Source organism: Rhizophagus irregularis, chromosome 32 (assembly GCF_026210795.1).
Source record: "Rhizophagus irregularis chromosome 32, complete sequence".
Taxonomy (NCBI): Eukaryota; Fungi; Glomeromycota; class Glomeromycetes; order Glomerales; family Glomeraceae; genus Rhizophagus; species Rhizophagus irregularis.
The window spans coordinates 707,638-726,805 of record NC_089460.1 but is presented as its reverse complement, the minus strand read 5'-3'; the positions used below and the strand labels follow the sequence as shown (position 1 = coordinate 726,805).

Here is a 19,168-nt window from a genome sequence, read left to right as displayed (position 1 = left end):
CGTCATATCTTCTTTCTAAAAAAATTCTTGGGACTCCCGAATTTTTTTTTTAGTAAAGTAACATCGAGTAACATCTTATCACGACGATCCATCCTATAGTTCTACCCGGTTGTGATTAGGGGGTTAGGGAGTAAAATTGAGCAACGAATTTCAAATATTACGATCAAAATTATAAAAGACTAATTCGGGACTCGGAGATTTTTATCGTATGTTTATGTTTTACAATTATATTCACATTTTGAAACTAACAAATCTACGGTTTTTTTTTTAAGCTTAAACAAAAATAGAACTAAAGATTTTCGTTAGAATAAAAAAAAACCGTGCACGAAAATCATTAAAAAAGCGACGGAAAAAGTTTAGATAATCATTAAAAAACGATGTAAAAAGCTGTTTATATTGTATGCAAGCAAAATACTCATCATTTATTGGAAGATCATATTATATTTACAAGGAAACCCATCAAATTTAGGGTGTCCAGGATGGGTTGTCGTGATGGTCTAAAAATCGCGTGTGATTTTCACGATTTTATCGCGAAAATCGCGATTATAATTTTGGCCAAAATTAACATAATTTCGACCAGAATTAACATTAAAAAACTTACAATTTTTATTTTTATTATTTTATTTACAATTTTTCGTCTTTACAAAAATTTCATCTATAAACTATTCCCTAACTAGCAAATTAATATCAATATTACCATTCAGATTAAAATAAAGAAAATTAAGCATTTTAATGCTTTCTTCTTTAAGTGCCACTCTTCTATCCGATAATATACTTTTGTAACTAGAAAAACTACGTTCAATATCTACACCAGATACTGGTAACCATATATATCTCAAAGCTAATGAACTAAGTTCTGGTAATAAATGTGATTTACCTCGCCAATATACATCTAAATTTTCAAATTCTTCAACAGATTCATTTAATCCACAGTAAATACCCCATTCTTGTATTAAAATATCCATAGGAAATTGAAATTCTTCAATAATTCTATAGTCTCCCATATTATGATGTGCCGTATTGGACTGAATAAATCTTGGATCAAAGCATTGTATCGCTCTAAATAATGGTAAAGCTGGATGATTAGATATATGTTTTTCACACTTTTCATAAGCCAACACAAAAGCCTTAGAAAATAATGAGATAAATGGTTCTCTATCATAATTTCTTTCATTAAAAATTTGTTCTATTTCATTTGAAACTGGAGGATTCCTTCTTCCTGATGAAAGAAAAGCTTGAAGGTTTATTATTCGTGAATAAACAAAGGGAGCTATAGCTTTGTTTCGTATTTTAAAGAATTCCAAATCATTAAACAATCTGAATAAAATTCAATAAATGATAAGTATAATAAAATTAATGAAGTTATAGCTAATAATTTATTTTCTTACCTGCCACAATTGTATGTAATAAAAAATATAAAAATTTCAACATATGAAACATGATCATGATGTTCACAAAAAGTCTGAAGATACCGGATAGCTTTTGAATCATGATTGATAGAATATTCTGTATTAATAAATGTAATTACATGAGGATATATAGGTTTGATCCAATATAAAAATGAAAACCAGGAGTTCCACCGCGTTTTCACAGGTAATGGAGCTAAAGTAGGAGATTCAACATTATTTCGCAGTAAATGCTCCTTCCAACGAATTTTTCTTTGTGAATTATAAACAAAAATTGCTTTGAAATTAGAAACCAATCTGTCAACTAATTCAAATTTTTGAAAATCAATCCAAGTTTCACCAATTAGATTAAGGATGTGTGCCAGGCAACAATTGTGTTTCATTTTTGGTAAAAAAGGAGATAAATGGGAATATGCCAATTTCATATATGAAGCATTGTCAGATATAAAAAAAATAACGTTTTGATAGGGAATATTATATAGATGAATTGTATCTATAACAAATTGAGAAATCATTGAGGCATTAACATTAGGTATAAAATTTGTTCTAGCTAATTTAGTTTGGTTATCAAAACTAAATAAAATATTAACAGCGTGACGACCACAACGGTCAGTAGTCTCATCAATTGTTAAGCAAATACTTTTGTTAACTATAACTGTCTTCAATTTTTGAAATTCTATTTCATACGATAATGGAAGATATTTTTCACGAAGCTGATTTGCTCCAGTAATTAAGCCTCCTATAAAAATAAAAATGCAAATGGAAATAATTATATAAGTAAATTATTGTAATAAAGTAAAGTTAGTTTAATTTAAAATATAAAATTCATACCGTTTTTACAATATTTTAGTAAAAATGGTTTTAATTTTTCAATCTTCTCTAAAGGAATATCTGCAGATGTGAAAGCAGCCACTACATCAGTATTAACTCTTTCTCTTTCACTTATTGTATTTTCAAATGATGGTATAGTTCTTTGAATTGGTGAATTAATATCGGTAGTTTTATTCTTAAGGTGTTTTACTGTACGAAGATGTTTATCTACAGTATCTTTTCTTTTATGTTCAACTCCTGTATTGCAAAATCGACACCACAGCACATTGCCTTGTACAATATAATTCTCTCGATACTCTGCACTTTGTGACAAACGTACATGTGGAGCAACCATTTTTATAGAAAAAAAAATTAGAACAAAAATGGTTAGGATTAGAAATTTTTTCGGCTAAAAAAAAAGATTTTATTGATCGTCCAATTGAAATCAATAAAGATTATCCAATCAAATTAAAAAGTCGTGAAAATCGCAAATTTTTGTTAAAAATCGTGACCGTGATAAAATCGCAAAAAAATTGCCAAAATCGTGATAAAATCGTGATCAACCCATCCTGGACACCCTAATCAAATTTAGCAAATCTTAGTTTAAAAATATTCTTAATTTGATTAAGATAACTTATATAAAAAAGTCACAAGACATAGAAAAATAGAAAAAAAAATAAGAAATATTTTGAAATGTTCTTTTTTTTTTTTTGAAAAAAAATTTATACATTTTATTTTTTAATTTTCATTTTTTTTTTTTTGTGTCAGTAAAATAAAGATTTGTTCCTAAGTATGCCTAAAGTATGCCTAAGTTATATTAAAAAAAAAAAAAAAAAAGGAATTTTTTCATTTATAATAAAAAAAGCAAAAGATTAATAAAATTTTGAGTGGTAAAAACCCGTTATATTTAATACTTTTTGGTATATTTTTTTTTTTGGTATTGACATAATAATAATATTGTCGGTTATATTTTTTCACAAGCCGAATTGACAATGATCCTAAAATTTATAAAAAATTGAATAATTAGAAAAGATAAAAAAAAAAAGATGATAAAAATATAACACTAAATATAAACAATTTTCAAACTTACCATAGCAACTTGAACTGATGAATCACGACCAGCCTCCCAGAATTTTGATAAACCCAATTTACCTGGTAAAGTATACCTTCTTACAGGTAATTTTTTGAATTGAACAGCTTCAGTTATTGATTCCGAGGCGCGACGTTGCAAATTTGGTGTAGTATTGTTGTTATTATTATTATTATTATTAATTGTAATATCATTTCGAGGAGCTGAAGTAGAAAATGGGGAAGAAGAAAATGGAGAAATAGGTGTTGTTGGAGAAGCCATTTCACCGTCAGAAGAATCTGACGATGAATCTCGAAAATGATAATTATTGTTACGTGGAATATTTTGATTTCCTGTTGGTGTATCTTCTTCGTAACTATTGCTTATCCAAGAAGTAAAAAACATTTTTTCTTTTTAAGAAAATTTGATATGATAATGGAAAAAAAAAAATTTTTTTTGGTGGTTTTTTTTTATTGGTATAAATTAATATCCTCTTTTTCGTAAAAAAAAAGACTTGAGAGGTGTTAAGACTTGTAATTTAGGAGGATAAATATATGTATTGTGTACAGAGAGAAAAGAGAAAGAAAAAAAGAAAAAAAGAAAAAAAAATGAAACGGAAAAATATATACAGAGAAGTATTAAATATATTTTTTTTTTTATACAAAAAATATACAAAAAAGTAAAATTAAGGATAAAAAAGTTACGTAAGTTACTTTGCTGAGTTAATATGAGTAAGGTATGTTTAGGTAAGTTATGTATAAGCTATAACAACGTTTACGCAGTAAAAAATATTTTTTTTTGCAAAACTTTGAAATTATTAAGAGGGGAGAAGAAAACGAGAAAAAAAAAGGAAGAAAAAATTATTAAATGAAAAAAAAAAAACGGCAAATATGTAATGAATATTTAATATAATATATATATATATATATAATTACTATTTTATTTACGACGTCATATAATTAATTATTTACAAAAAAGCGAGAAGTTTTTGTCGTAAAAATTCTTTTATTATGACATAAAAGAAAAAAAAAATAAGAAACAATAAAAAAGAAAAAGAAAATAAAAATAAAAATAAAATGACTCGAAAATTTTAATAACCAACGAGTGTTTTTATAAAAAAAAAATAAAAATAAAATAAAATTTCAACGGGTGGCGAAAAAAAAAGGGTAAAAACAAAGAGGGGTTTTTATATGAAAAATTTATTTATTAAAAGGCAGTGTAAAATTTGTTAAAATTAGATTGCATAAAAGTTTAAACAGCTGATACACGAAATTACATACTACAGTTTATGGGTGGGAATGTTGTGTGTGTGAAAATGTGATTTTTCAAGAAAAAAGAAAGAATTTGGGTCATGAGGATCAATTTTGGATCATTATTATAATAATTGAACTAAATTACACTAATTACACTAAATTACACTAAATTAACACTAAATTACTATTTTTTCAGTTGTTTATCAATTAAAGTCAAGTCAAGTAAAAGTTTTTAGTTTAGTTTATTTTATCATTATCATTATTAAATTAAAAATAAATTAAATATTTAAATATTCTTTTTATTATTCTTTTTATTGTTTTTTTTTTTTTACAAATTTAATATGCGATATGATAAAAGCAGATTGTAGATTGTAAATCCATGTAATCATGACATATTCTTTATATAGAAATATAATAATTTCTGAAACACTAACAAAATTGGAGAATTATGAAAGAAATCATTAATGTTTTTCCTTCAACTTTTTTTAATTTGAAATTTGAAACTTAAAGATCAATTCAAAGGAATAAATATTACAAATATGTAAACAACAGATACGATAAAAACTCGGAAACAATGAAAAAAAGAAAAAAAAACGTGGCATTTATGATATAATTTTCTAGTTGATTCTTTAATTTTGCTTTTAAAATTAAAACAATAAATAATCAACACATGACCCTTTTTTTTTTTATTATAAACCAAAAATACGAAATTTCTATGGATCCTTTCAATTAAGGTTCGTAGATCATTTCTTTATCAAATACTAAGCCCGCCACTTTCCCCTTTTCGTTAATAAACTTGCAAAATGACTTGAATATTTTTGTTTAAAAAAAGATTGAGGCTAAAATGTTGTGTTAATAACGAAAACGCGCTTAAAAGTAGTAATAAGTAATGAACTTATTTCCTCAATATATGTCGTGAAACGGATATTGATAAGAAAAATGATAATCATAAGAGAAGAAGTAAAACGAAAAAGAAGAAGTTTTAATATGTATGTAATGAGAATTATTATCTATTTATCTTATTATTTATCTGTTTATGTAATGAGAATACTAACCATAATTTTAAAAAAATCTTGTGAAAATTACAGTTATTTTTATTTTTTATATAACAAGTTTGTTGTTCTCTGTAATAATAAACAAATAATAATAAATCTTTTTTTGTTTAAATACGAAAAAAGATAAATTAAAAAAAAAAAATTTATTACAAAGAAAAATACCTGGTAATCCTCATTTTCCTCATTTCCCATGTCCCCCACCTATGTAACGCCTTATCATTCATTAAATTAGTGAATTACCGATCAATTTTGCTTATTTTTTTGCCGATAGGATATATCAGGATGAAATCTTGTAATCTCTTAACTTTCTTACCGGAAAAACACGCATGATTTGATTTCTATGTTTAAAATGGGTTGGTTCCGTCGATTTTCTTGGTGTAATCATGTGATGATTACTCAAAATTCATTGGTAACATCAAGAAACTCTGGAAATGATATGCTGATAAGCATTGAGATAACGGTTTTTTATCTTTTATTCTCCCAACAAAGTCTAAAAAAAGTTTATTTTTTAAAAAAAAAATATTCTCGCGAAAATGAAAAAAAACTCTCACGAAACATAAAAAAATTCTTGAGAATTTTTCTCTAATTCCCTAATCAAGATAAATTGGTGTGTCCATTTGGTTATGAAAATATTTGTGAAAGGTCACAAGGTGTCAAGTTGCTTTATCCATATTACACTTATTTTTTTAACGCCACAAAATTTTACAATATTTACTTGGTCAATGCATTATTTATTTACTTACATCATCAAATTATTTATGATGATGTATTTGATATATTTTTTTTTTGAAAAAAATATATCATACATTTCGCGTAATTAATTCTTTAAACAATACTGGTAAATCTTAATTACGTGATTTAATTAATAAAATATTGTTCTTTTTGAACTAATTTAGACTTTTTACTTTAAACCACTTATCATTAGTTTACTTTTATCTTCATCCAACCATTGAACCACGTGTATTTAAATCCCATAAATTTGTAATTAAAAATATATTTCTTTAGCCTCTCCGAATAAAAAATTTTTCTTTGTTATCTTTTTATAATAGACAAATATAATCTATTATGTATTGAGTTTTTTTTTTAAAAAAAAATTATGAATTACATAAAAAAATTTGTCTTCAAGTAAAAATCTAAAGGTTTACTTAGACTTTTTAATTAATTTTTATTTCGATTATGGTTAGAAAGTCACCTGCCTTTATGACATTTTAATCCAATATTCGCCGATTTATGGAATTTTATCTAGAAATAGTATAGCGCATTTTACAAAGGTCTTTAAATTCACGTGAAATATTAATTTAGCTTACAATCTAAAAAGGATCATTTTAATCAGGAATAATTTAAATTGATTTAATAAGATGATCAGACCAATATTTGATATATATATTGTTGAAAACAATAATTGGGCTCTTTGCAATAATATACTCAAATATTGTAATTTGTACAGAATTAGCATTAACTAAAATTTTTTTTAGCAGTTTCTCCCTTTTTATTGCAAAGAGTCCAATTATCAAAGTATAATGATTTTTATATGGATTCCAATATATCATTATTATTCTGGATATATAATTATAAAGGCTAATATGTAATTTTATTAAAAGTATTTAGTTCTCATTTTTTTTGATATTAATAAAGTAAGCCTTATCACAGTTAGATATTTGAATATACAAATTTAACATTTGCATAGTTTTTATTACTAATGATAATATTATGTAGACATTTATACTTTATTACTTATTATTTATTATTCATAAATACTTGTAAATATGTATTATTTTTTTTTAAAGAGTTAAAATTCAGAAAGGTATAAAAATTGCTTTTATTGGTACTGTATAATATATTAGCACTTATATGCTAACCTTTAAATATATAACATTAATGAATAATTTAATTTTCTTATCAATTATTTTGGATGAAAATATTAATTAAAATAAAAGAAATAAAGAAAGTATATAAAGTAAAAAGTAGTGAAAGTTATTAAAAATGTTAATAAACTGTTTTTAAGTAATTTAATAACAAAAGTTACTTTGTATTTTGTAAAATTTTTTAAATGTTTTAAAAAAGTAAATGTGAAATCAATTAAAAAGAGTTTTATTTACAATTTTTTATACTTTAATTTTTTAGAATTATTAAAAAACTTATAAAAATTTTAAAATATTAAAAAAAAATACTTTTAAAGTATTTTTCCATTTTTTTTAATATTGACTTTTTTTTTATTATTATTATTATACTCAAAGAAAAAGATACAATCATAGTTTAAAAATGTAATAAATACAACTTTATAAAAACTAATCAGTACCATACTTGCTATAGTGTAATGTCAGATATATTTTATGGGTTTACTAAAGTCCAAACAAAAGAAATAAAAAAAAACAAAAAAAACAAATGAAGAAAAAAAGGTTAAAAGTTGGCAATGAATCCTTTTTACAAATAATTACACTTCTAAAACTAATAAGGATCCAAAGATTTATTTCTTAAATCCTATTAGGTTGTTATCAGTTTTTTTAATATTGAATGAATTTCAGCTAAAATTATTAGTTTATCAATACTGTTTAAGCTCTTGTCAATTTTCTTGATTTATTTGGTTACTTTTTATTTTTACCCAATTTCAAGTTAATTTTTTACATAATTTTAGAGAGTTTATACCTTAGTTTTGCTTTTGAAAAATCCTTTTTTAGTGTAGACCTATTTAATAAAGATATAAAATATCAAGTCTAAACATCTGAAATTCTTGCAATTTCAATTTATATTAATAATTTTATCCAAATCCATCCACAAGTTGTAATATATAATTAGTTTGTAATGTTCTTTATTTTAAACAATCTTGAATACTTTACAATCTAATAGTAAAAACATTAAATAAGTTGAATTTTCTGTTAGATATAATACATTTGTAGTAATAGAATTGAAAATATTTATTATAATAGCCTGAAATTTCTCATATTTTTTATATTGCTTCAAATTTCAAGTTGTAAGAAATTATTTTACAGGCAATCTTCTTAAAAGAGTTGTTAAAACTCCTTTATTTTATAGGTTTATCAATACAGTTAATATGATATATTTCTTCTGCATTTTGGATTTATTACTATCACATAACCCATTCCTTAAGATAATTCAAGATTTCAAGTTAGAACCCTATAAAAAGCGGAAATATTATATACAACTATTTTTCAATATTATCCCTACAAAAAGCTTTATATTCCATCATAATCAAGCTAATTTTCTTTTCAGTGTATACAATTATTTTTTCACTTTATTATATAATAGATTACTAAAGTTACTGCTTTTCATAGTTTGTTTTTTAATACTATTTATTTTCAGAAATTCAGATTGCTATTATCAATATCTATGTCTTGTAATATTATCTTGATATAACTTACTTTTCTATTTTTATCTTTTAGAGTAAATAGCTCAGCTAATATATTTAGAGATTTGTTTAATTATACAATAAATTTGACCAGTAATTGATGTTTAACTTCTTTAAAAATTTCTATTTTTGTAAAGAAGGATTCTGGAATAATTAAATTATTATTGATTGGATTTATTAATATGTTTTTATTATATGACTTTTTTTTTAAAGTTCTTTTTAGCTTCATTTTTATGAAACATTTTCAAGTATCAGTAAAAGAGAATAAAACATATATCAAGTATATATATTCATCATTTTCTTCAATTCTGAGTGCTTTGAATTTCTCTTTATATATTTTCTTTATGATAGCAAATTTGTCAAAAATTTTTGTATGAAGAGTTAAAAATTTGATATATACCCATTATGCTAATATTTTGTAAATTTACTAACTTTGCTTTTATAAATTTTGCGAATTCTATACCATCTGGTAATTTTATAAACTTTCTGTCTTATCAAAACTAAAAGTAGGTTTATTATTAAACGTGAAAGCTATATTTGTTATATATTTTTATATTAAAAAAAATTGTGAAAAAATAATCCATATAATCAGCAAAAAAAATCAATATTAACTTTTTAAAACTAATATTTTAATATTTTTTTATATATATAATATATTATTTTTTTTTTTTAGTAATTTTTATATAATTTCTCATCATTATAATAATAATAGTAATAATTATAATAATAATGTAAAAGAAAGAAATCGTTTATTATCTTATATACCTAAATTATTGCCAAATTTTCTAATTCTTTATTTTTTTAATTTTTTTTTACATTTTTAATATAAATCTTTATATACCTATTATAATATTTATATGATATATAAAATAAAAATATATTTTTTTCACATCTATAATATGTCACATTTCTCTTTTTTAGTAATTTTTATATATTAATTATATAGTTCATTTTGATTACATAACTTTATTATGATTTTTCATTTTTTAAAAATCCTGATATGAGACCTTATGCACTTATTATTAGGGTCAGTTACAGTTAGTTATCGGTCAATTATAACTAAGGTTGCTTGTCTAAACCTCTTCAAAATCTTACAATTAGTTTTGTCAAAATTTTACTATAGATTTATTATAGTTTCGGCAGAGTTTCAGCAGTTTCGGCATTTATAATAAGTTTCGGCAGTTTCGCCATTCTCCAAAGTTTCGCCAGTTTTTTAATATAACTTTAATATAGTTTCGGCAGAATTTCGCTTTTCGGCGAAACGCCATCTTGCCTAAATCCCTAGGTTTCGGCAAGCAACCTTAATTATAACTAGTTAAGAGTTTTTAACCGACTGACCATTTTGGCTGATTATTTTTTTAACCATTTAACTGATCGTTTAACCGACCATTTAACTGACCATTTAACCATTCTATTTAATGAATTTAATTAAGAAAAAATGTTAAAAAGTATTTTCTTTTGATTAAATTTGCTAACAAAAATGTTATATAACTTTTTTATTGATTAAGTTCATAAAAAAAGTGTTAAATAATTAAATGGTCAGTTAATAGTTAGTTAAATGGTTAGTTAAACAGTCAGTTAAATGGTCGGTTAAAATGGTTAGTTAAACAGTTAGTCAGAGTCTTTGACTAATCGATATTAGTTACGATTATTAACTGGTCATGACTTATAACTGGTTATAACCATGATTATTGCCATTCCTACTTATTATGTAATATAAAAAATCTTATATTATGCATATTTTTGACCACTTTATAAGTTTGAATTTTCAACCATTTTAAGATTTTAAATATTTAATATATAATTTATAACTAATTTATATTAAAATTAATACTTTTTTGTATTTTAAAATCTAGTAATTGCCACCTGATCTCTCCATGAAAGAAAAGAAAGAGAGAGATTTCAAGCAGCTCTCTATGATATTCTGGATTCAATGACAGCTGTAATACTGTTTTATCAAAATTAAATCCATCCAACTTTAATGGCGATTAACAGTTTTAAAGCTTTTAAAGTTATTACAACAGAAGAGAGGAAGCGTAAACTTGTAATTTACCCAGAAAAATGAATAATCTTATAGGTAAAAAGTACGATATTGATGGCAAAACTCTAGATTGGTGCTACCACACTTCTTCACACTTCACCAGAAAATCTAAGGATTGATCAAATATTAAAGGTAAATCCAAGATTTCCAACAATTCTCAGAAGAAGAATCCAAACCCTAAGGATAAAGCCACAGGTACTAATAGGATTCCTCTGAATACTCAAATATAGAATAATCGGGAAAAAAAGAAAGACAACTCAAGAGACACTTCGAACCAGAACTGCAAACCTGATGAAAAGAAAGATAAGGTGAAGAAGTGCCTTAAGATCTTTAAAAGAAAACTTTATAAGGAAGTAATGGAATTGAAGGAGATGCTAAAGAAGTTAACAGACAGAATCTGAAACAGGCGACCTATTTTTGGTCTATATATGAGGAGTTAGTTTCTTATCTTACTGTAAAGGATTAGTTTCAATTTTTATTTTTTTTTTATAGATAGAAATTTTTGTTTCTTTCAGAATCTTTACTTATTTTGATTAGTTAGTATGTGGATTTAGAATAGAGTTTTTCTACTTTTACTGCTAACTACCGATTTCTTTTTTTAGCATAATGTGATGCTTATGAGATATATTTGCCATTGTACTTTGGTGAATAGGCAATTTTTTCAATTATTTAGGAACTTTTCTTCCCTTTGTATTGATTTATCGTAATTCTTTTGAGTATGATAAATAAAAAATAAAAAAATCTAGTAATAATTTTTTTTTGTTTTATAAAACTTAATAATTATAATTAAAAAAAATTAGTTAAATTTAATTACTAAATGATAAAATAATTACAAAAACTGATTTTTAAATTTTTAATTTACTTTTTTTCTATTAGTAAAGTTAATTTATAACTAAAATGATTACTAGAGAAATTAGAAGACTTTAGTAAATTGGTATAATGGCAAAAAGAAATAATATTTAAAATTAAATACCAATTAAATATTATTTAATAAATAGCTAATTTTTTTATGTAAATACAATATATATATAATAATTTATTTTAGATAATATAATTCTTGCAATTATAAAAGGATGGTTAATATTATAATATTTATTAAAGTATTTATTAAATATTTATAAATAGCACTTATTAAATGTAAGATGTATTAAAAAAGTACTTATAATATTAAATTAAAGTATTAAAAAAATGCTTAAAAAATTAAATACTTAATAAATAATAAAATATTGCAATTTATTTTTTTATTATTTAATAAATGCAAATTTTTAATAATATATTATAATATAGCATTGACATAACAGGAAGCCTATTATAACTTATTAGTAAAATCTATTTAAATCAAATAATAAATTTTTTTTTTTATTTATTTCTCTATTCTTGAAAATACCACATCAAAAAAAAGGTATTTTCTTTATTTTCTTATTGTTACTTTATATTAAAAAATTTTTATTATAATATATTTTATCATTTATAGGATAAAAAAATATTTGTTTATACTACTTTAACAAATCAAGAAACACAAGCTGTTCAACAAGTTGCATGTGTTAAATCAACAAACAATTATATTTAATACTATAATTTAGAGATGCTGGATGAAACTGAAATATTTAGTCATTTGACAAAATTGAAATAGTTTAAACATTTAAAATTAAAAGACAAAATACTAAAATTCAATATTTCATAATATTTCTATAGATTTTTCATAAATTTTCATGGATTTTTAATTATAATAATTACTTAAAAAAATAAATTTTTATTAAAATATACAGTCGCCACTGGTTATAACGAACCTGTTTGTACCGAAAACTGTTTGTACTGAACTAAGTCCCACAGAACTGATTTTTCTATAATTAATCACACTGGATGTAACAAAATCACATAATAAATTACCATATATCGCATCTGAACTTATTGTAACCAGCCCAAGTATATCAATTACATATTTAGTATAACGAACTGTCACGTGACTTTAATTAATAATATAAAAGTATGAACGCGTTATCGTTAGTCGCGTTATACGGTTTTACTGGAAAAATTTTTTTCCGTTTAGTTTCGGATAAATTTTCAAAAATACTGATAATGTCAACAAAAAGAAAGAGAGTTAACCTTTCCGCTGGTCAAAAGCACGAGATTTGTGAAATGAAGGAAAGAGATCCGCGCATTCAAAATGTTGAACTTGCGCAAAAATATAACGTTGGAAAGTCAACAATTACTGACATTTTGAAAGAGAGTGAACGTTGGCTTACAATTACAGAAAGTCAAGAGAATGTTAAAAAATTTCGTGGACCAAAGTGGCCTTAACTTGAAGACGCGCTTGGCCTTTGGGTTGATAATGCACTTAATACTAAACAAAATATTGATGGCAATATCTTAAAAATGAAGGCAAATTATTTTGCTGAACAGTTTTCTATAGAAGATTTTCATCATTCAGAGGGTTGGTTAGGTGGCTTTAAAAAACGGCATGGTTTGCGTCGGTTTAAAAAAGCAGGGGTGAGGCTGAAAGTGCATTCTGCTGAATCGATAGAAAGAGATCGTCTTGCTCTTCAGCAGTTCCTTACAACTTATAATTCTGAAGACATTTAGAATGGCGATGAAACTGGCCTATTCTGGAAGATGGAACCTTCTAGAGTTTTGGTACGCAATTCTTTATCAGGCCATAAAAAAGAAAAATCCCGAGTTACAATATTTTGTGCAACAAATGCAACTGGTAGTGAAAAAATGACATTAACTTTTATTCATAAATACAAAACACCTCGTGTCATGAAAAATATTAATCATAAAAATCTTCCAGTTCATTATTTTTGGAATAAAAAAGCATGGATGCAAGTTAGCATTTTCAATGATATTCTCTTTAAACTCAATGAAATAATGAGAAGAAAAAATCGAAAAATTGTTTTTTTAGTTGATAACGCTCCAGTACATATTATTTTAGATGAAACTCAAGAAAAGTTAGATAGTATAGATGTAAAATTCCTTCCACCAAACACTACTACTAAACTTCAACCTTGTGATGCAGGAATAATTCATTCATTCAAGTGCCATTACAAACGTCTCTTTCTTCAAAATCAGATTAATGCATATGATGATGTGCAGGATGGTATTGTGGAAGAACTTGCAGATTATACTATTTATGATGCTCTCCAGAATGCGGCTGAAGCATGGTCAATGGTAACTTCTCAAACTATCTCAAACTGTTGGAAGAAAACAGGTATCCTCCCACAAAGTGATGAATTTGAAGAATTATCTGATGATAATGATTCAGTACTTTCTGATAGGTATAAATTTTTTTAATATACTATTTGAATTTTAAATATTTTTAATTAACTCTTAAAATCAATTCTTTTTTTAGTTTTGATATAGAAATCAATGAACTTGAGGTGTTGATTTCTCAGTTTCCAAAAAGTGATCTTAATACATATGAATATCTTCATATTGAGGACGAGATACCAGAGGGTGGGCTTACTGATCATGAAATAGTTGATACTATTCGAAATGCAAATAGGGAAGAGGAAAATGTGGTGGATGAGATTGAATTAACGCATATAATAGAGAAAATAAGTCCAACAGAGGTAGAAAAGACTATAGATAAAACCATAAGATTTTTATATGAACAAGGACCAGAATTCGGGAAAGTAAATAAAGAGTTGAAAATTTTAAGAAGATTGCATAAAAAAGTGAAGGTATTGATTGTAAAAAATTTAAAACAGGTTGATCTTCATTACTTTCGATACGATAATGTTATTTGAATAAACGTTAAAGTTAATATTGTCACACAAAATTAAATAAAATTGTATTACTGTAGTACGTTATAAAATTAAAATAATTATAAAATATCATGATCTATAATTTTATTGGATAAAATTTATATACCGAACAGTTCGGTATATAACACAAATATTACATATCGAATTCATTATATACCGAACCAAATCTCTTGGAACGGAAGGTTCGTTATAGCCAGTGGTGACTGTAATATTTTTTAAAAAGAATTTATAAAACTATTATAAATATAATTAATTTTATATATTTTTATAATAAAACTAAAATTAAAAATTATTATTATATAATTTAGTCAATAACGAAACCAAAACTAGTTAGTGACGAAACAGAAATTTTTGGCAAAAAGAATTTAGGCAGGCATTACTATTATAATCTATGAATAAACTTTAGTCAATATACTATAAAAAATATCTAAAATTAAAACATGTTATGGTTAATTAGTTATATATAACCATATGATAATACAGTAATAATACTTATTAAATACTGCCATTTGGTAAATATAAAACTCCATTTGGTTAAACTTTGTAATGTTCTATTCATTTGTAAAAATATTTTCTTAAAGAATTTTACTAATTTTCTTTTTGTAAAATGTTACTTAAGTGACGTCACCTATACTAAAAATTAAAATTTATAACTTTTATAACTTTTATAACTGTAAATTTCAATCTTTAAAATGACATCATCAAATTAACAACTCTAGCAAACCCAAACCTTACCCTAATCCTAGTTCCCTAACCATAATCCTAATTCTAATTCTAATCCTAATTTCTTAATCCTAAATCTCTAAATCCCTAACCCTAACCCTAACCTAACCCTAATCCTAACTAATCTACTATTTTTTTTATGAGTAATGTAATATACATATATATCAGCTTCACATGATTTAATTTTACATAGGTGATGTTATTTGAGTTAAATCACATAGGAAGAAAACTAGTCTAATACTTTCTTAAATAATATATAAAAATAATATTTGCAATAATAAGATATTTTATTTAAAATAGTTAAGTATAAATATAAAATAATGGATTTAATTTTAATTTAGATTTTTAAATTATTTTTAATTGATTAGAATTAAATAGAAAAAGTTTAGTAACTTAACATTTAGTGATTAAAATAAGATTGATGATATTAAAATCTCACATTTTGTAACAAAAAAGAAATTCTTAATTAATATACAAACTTTTTTAAAAAATGTCTACTATGTGTATCTGCAAGTTTACTTAAAATATCAAAGATGGTTTTGAATGTCATTTTTAACTTATTTGACAAACTTTTTTTGGGGGGTTCCCGTTAAATCACGTGACGTATTTAATTCTGGCCAGAATTAAATGATCAGCATACAAAATATCCTTTTTGGAATAAAGGCGAGATTTAAACATCACACATGGGTGCGAGATCTAAATTTACCCTAATTTTTTTATATGGATATACTAAAATCATATTTTTAGTATCAATAGATGGCAAGCTAGACTTAATGAATTCTGTTAAATTTAATTCACTATTTATCAATGCTAAAAATGTGATTTTACTACCATTCAAACTATTTTAATAAGATAATTACAATAAGCTATATTTTGTCTTTTTCAATTACTGGATAGTAAATTATTAAACTTTTTCTGTTTGATTGATCTGAAATTAGACTAAATCAGACTATTTAAAGCTTTTAATATGTAATTTCTTTTTTATTGAAAAATTAAGAAATAAATCGATTAACTGTTAATAAATTTAAATTAGCAGTTATTTACAGTATTGGCGCAAAATGGAATCCGGCGAAATGGTGAAATGGTGAAATGGATTCGATAAATGCACTTTCGGCGAAACGTCCTTTCAGTGAAACATCCTCTCGGCAAAACATCCTTTCAGCAAAATGGCTTCAGCGAAATGTGCCGTAACCTGCGGAAATATAATTTTATGATTCTTTCACAAATGAATGATTATTTTCGTGTTAGTTTTATTTGGTTTTATCAATTGAAGGCTAACTAAAAAAGCCACTGAAATGGCAAAAATACTTTATTTTCTCTTTTTTAACGAATAATTACAAATTATGCTGTATTAAAGTCAATGCAAAATATCATTTAAAAAAAAGAAAATGATATTTATTTTTTGTACATTATTACCTAAAAAATCGAATCTTTAACTGACGGAGTACAATCGTTTTTATTACATACAAAAAGTGAAGCTAAATCATCGATAATTTCATCCATAAATATATAACTTTTAACAAGATATTTCAAAATTATTTTCACAAAAAAATCATGAACAGAAATTTTATTTTTGTGAGTTTATTGGCTACTCTTTCCACAGTCAATACTATTCCACATCAACTTTATAATAGAACTAATACCTTTGGACCATGTTCTAAGGCTCCTCCTGAAACAGTCTTACTCAATGTAGTACTTTCGCCTGATCCTGTTATTGCTGGAAAAAATGACACTTTTACTATTGATGCAAAATTTAATGTAGAAGTTACCACTAGTACTAAAGTCGTGGCTGAATTTGCAAATTGCAATTCCTGAAACCTACAAAAAAAAGAATTCGATTAATTTGCGTGACGTTTGTAAGTACACCGAGTGTCCAGTTTTACCAGGTACAGAAATGACTGCAAAAGTACCAGTTCCGGTACCGGCGACTTTACCTAAAACAAACTACAATTTTAAAGTTTCTATTGTGAATTTATCTAATAATGATGTTATAGGCTGTAGTTGCGTTTGTTGGTGAATTTTCTCCCGATGAGCTTGATTTTAATTTTTTATTTACTAATAGTTTCAATACTAAGAAATGAAACTTCTTGAATCTTGACCCGCACATAATACGTACGGATCAAGAAATTTTATACTGTAAGAAACGATTCATTATCTAAAACTAACTTGTTAATCAGCATATCGCGCTCAAAATTTGATAAACTTATGAAAAATACGGTTTGGTACACACCGCTTTTGTTGATTAAATGAGGAATTTTAAATTATACTTAAACTTGAGTGTACCAAAGCGTACGTCTTATGCATGCTATGTCCGGGTTTTATCATATTCGCATTAGAAATGGCAAGTAATAATAATGTTTAGTCCTATAGTAATAAAATTTCAAAACAATCAGATATGGTAAAATGCAGCCCAGAAATTTCAGACAAATTCAAATTTTCTTTAAATTAAAGCTTGAAAATCCAAATAAATTTGATATGAATTTTCCTATGCGTCATTTTTTATTAGGAATTACCAACGTTGAAAGTTCGGGTCTCTTAGTTTTTATTTCTTGAATACTGATTTCATTGGTTTTGATCTCTATTAAAATAGAATTAATTTTGAAAATATTATTTATCTTTTATTAAGTCAACTCACTATAAATATTTCCAATCTTCCTTACTTTTTTGTGAATTATCGAAACTAAATAACAATTATTTGTTATTAAATGACAGAAAATTAAATCATAATAAATGCTTTATTTACTTTTGGCCTTGAATTTTGACATAGTTTGTAAAATTATGTTACTGTATTGTGAAATAGGACAGAGAAAATTTATCGGTACATGCAATTATCGGTATATAGGGTATCGTTACATCGAGGTTTGACTGTATCTGGTAAGGTTTTGTTTAACATGCACCTTTCCTTCTTTTAGTGTTCGCCAACGAGAATGGCATGATACCAAATGAGGTTAATCTTATAGACGGCGTGTAGAAAATGATGTTTGAAGTTCTCTGTTCGAATTTTACATCTTTAATACGCTCTGCGCAAAGATCTGTGCTATAAAGTTGAGAATGCATATGTAATATTTCCTGGTTTTTGAAATCCATTGATGGGATGAACCAAAGAAAGAACTGGAACGGAGATACACGTGATCACATGATCCAAATCTTCAGCAAGGATTGAAGAATTTCATTATCGGTTATAATTTATAATGTTTTTGTAACAACGATTATTTTCTTTTAACCAACATAATGCACGAGCGACCTTAAGCACGATGTACTTTAAAATCTCTAAATCCTGCCGGGCTATTAGCCGATTGGCAATGTACAACAAGTACTTCTAATGACGATGGATTCGTGGCGAAATTCTTGCACATTTTGGGGAAAGTTTATTACGTTTCCGCGGTATCCATGCTTTCCTCCACGAAACCTGTAAAGTGTAAACTATAATTACAGGAAAACTCGTGCGGTTAAGTCCTTGGAGATCTTCAGGCTCGCCTGGATCCATATCATTTTCTGATGGAAATTTTTTTGGTTTCTTTTCTTTGCAACAGCAACAACATTCCCCTTGTACAAGTATTATAAATGGAAAATTTCTTTGCATACCGGGCAAAAAGAATTTTATCCACTTTATTACAAAATTTTCGCAGAAGACCCTTTTCAGATTTAGATTTAGTGAGAACAGAAGCGGAAATGCTGCA

The 19,168-nt window shown here is 25.2% G+C and overlaps 4 protein-coding genes across 4 annotated transcripts; 3 read left to right on the top strand and 1 right to left on the bottom strand.

Annotated features, from left to right (window-relative positions):
- Positions 1–2,928: 2,928 nt before the first annotated feature.
- OCT59_022963 (uncharacterized protein) lies at positions 2,929–4,399 on the bottom strand. The gene is made up of 2 exons (XM_066150470.1): positions 3,307–4,399; positions 2,929–3,214 (listed from the first exon to the last, which is right to left on the bottom strand). Exons 1-2 carry the CDS (start codon positions 3,688–3,690, stop codon positions 3,191–3,193), a joined length of 408 nt encoding a protein of 135 aa, XP_066006500.1. The 5' UTR covers positions 3,691–4,399; the 3' UTR covers positions 2,929–3,190.
- Positions 4,400–13,080: 8,681 nt separating this feature from the next.
- OCT59_022962 (uncharacterized protein) lies at positions 13,081–13,302 on the top strand (the record flags this gene model as incomplete). Its single annotated transcript, XM_066150469.1, has 1 exon — positions 13,081–13,302. The coding sequence occupies one exon, from the start codon at positions 13,081–13,083 to the stop codon at positions 13,300–13,302; it is 222 nt and encodes a 73-aa protein (XP_066006499.1).
- A 312-nt stretch (positions 13,303–13,614) lies between these two features.
- OCT59_022961 (uncharacterized protein) lies at positions 13,615–14,747 on the top strand (the record flags this gene model as incomplete). The annotated part of the gene is made up of 3 exons (XM_066150468.1): positions 13,615–13,635; positions 14,071–14,276; positions 14,351–14,747. The coding sequence occupies 3 exons, from the start codon at positions 13,615–13,617 to the stop codon at positions 14,745–14,747; spliced, it is 624 nt and encodes a 207-aa protein (XP_066006498.1).
- A 2,295-nt stretch (positions 14,748–17,042) lies between these two features.
- On the top strand, positions 17,043–17,303 carry OCT59_022960 (uncharacterized protein; the record flags this gene model as incomplete). Its single annotated transcript, XM_025326333.2, has 1 exon — positions 17,043–17,303. The coding sequence occupies one exon, from the start codon at positions 17,043–17,045 to the stop codon at positions 17,301–17,303; it is 261 nt and encodes an 86-aa protein (XP_025176590.2).
- Between the last annotated feature and the right edge of the window lie 1,865 nt (positions 17,304–19,168).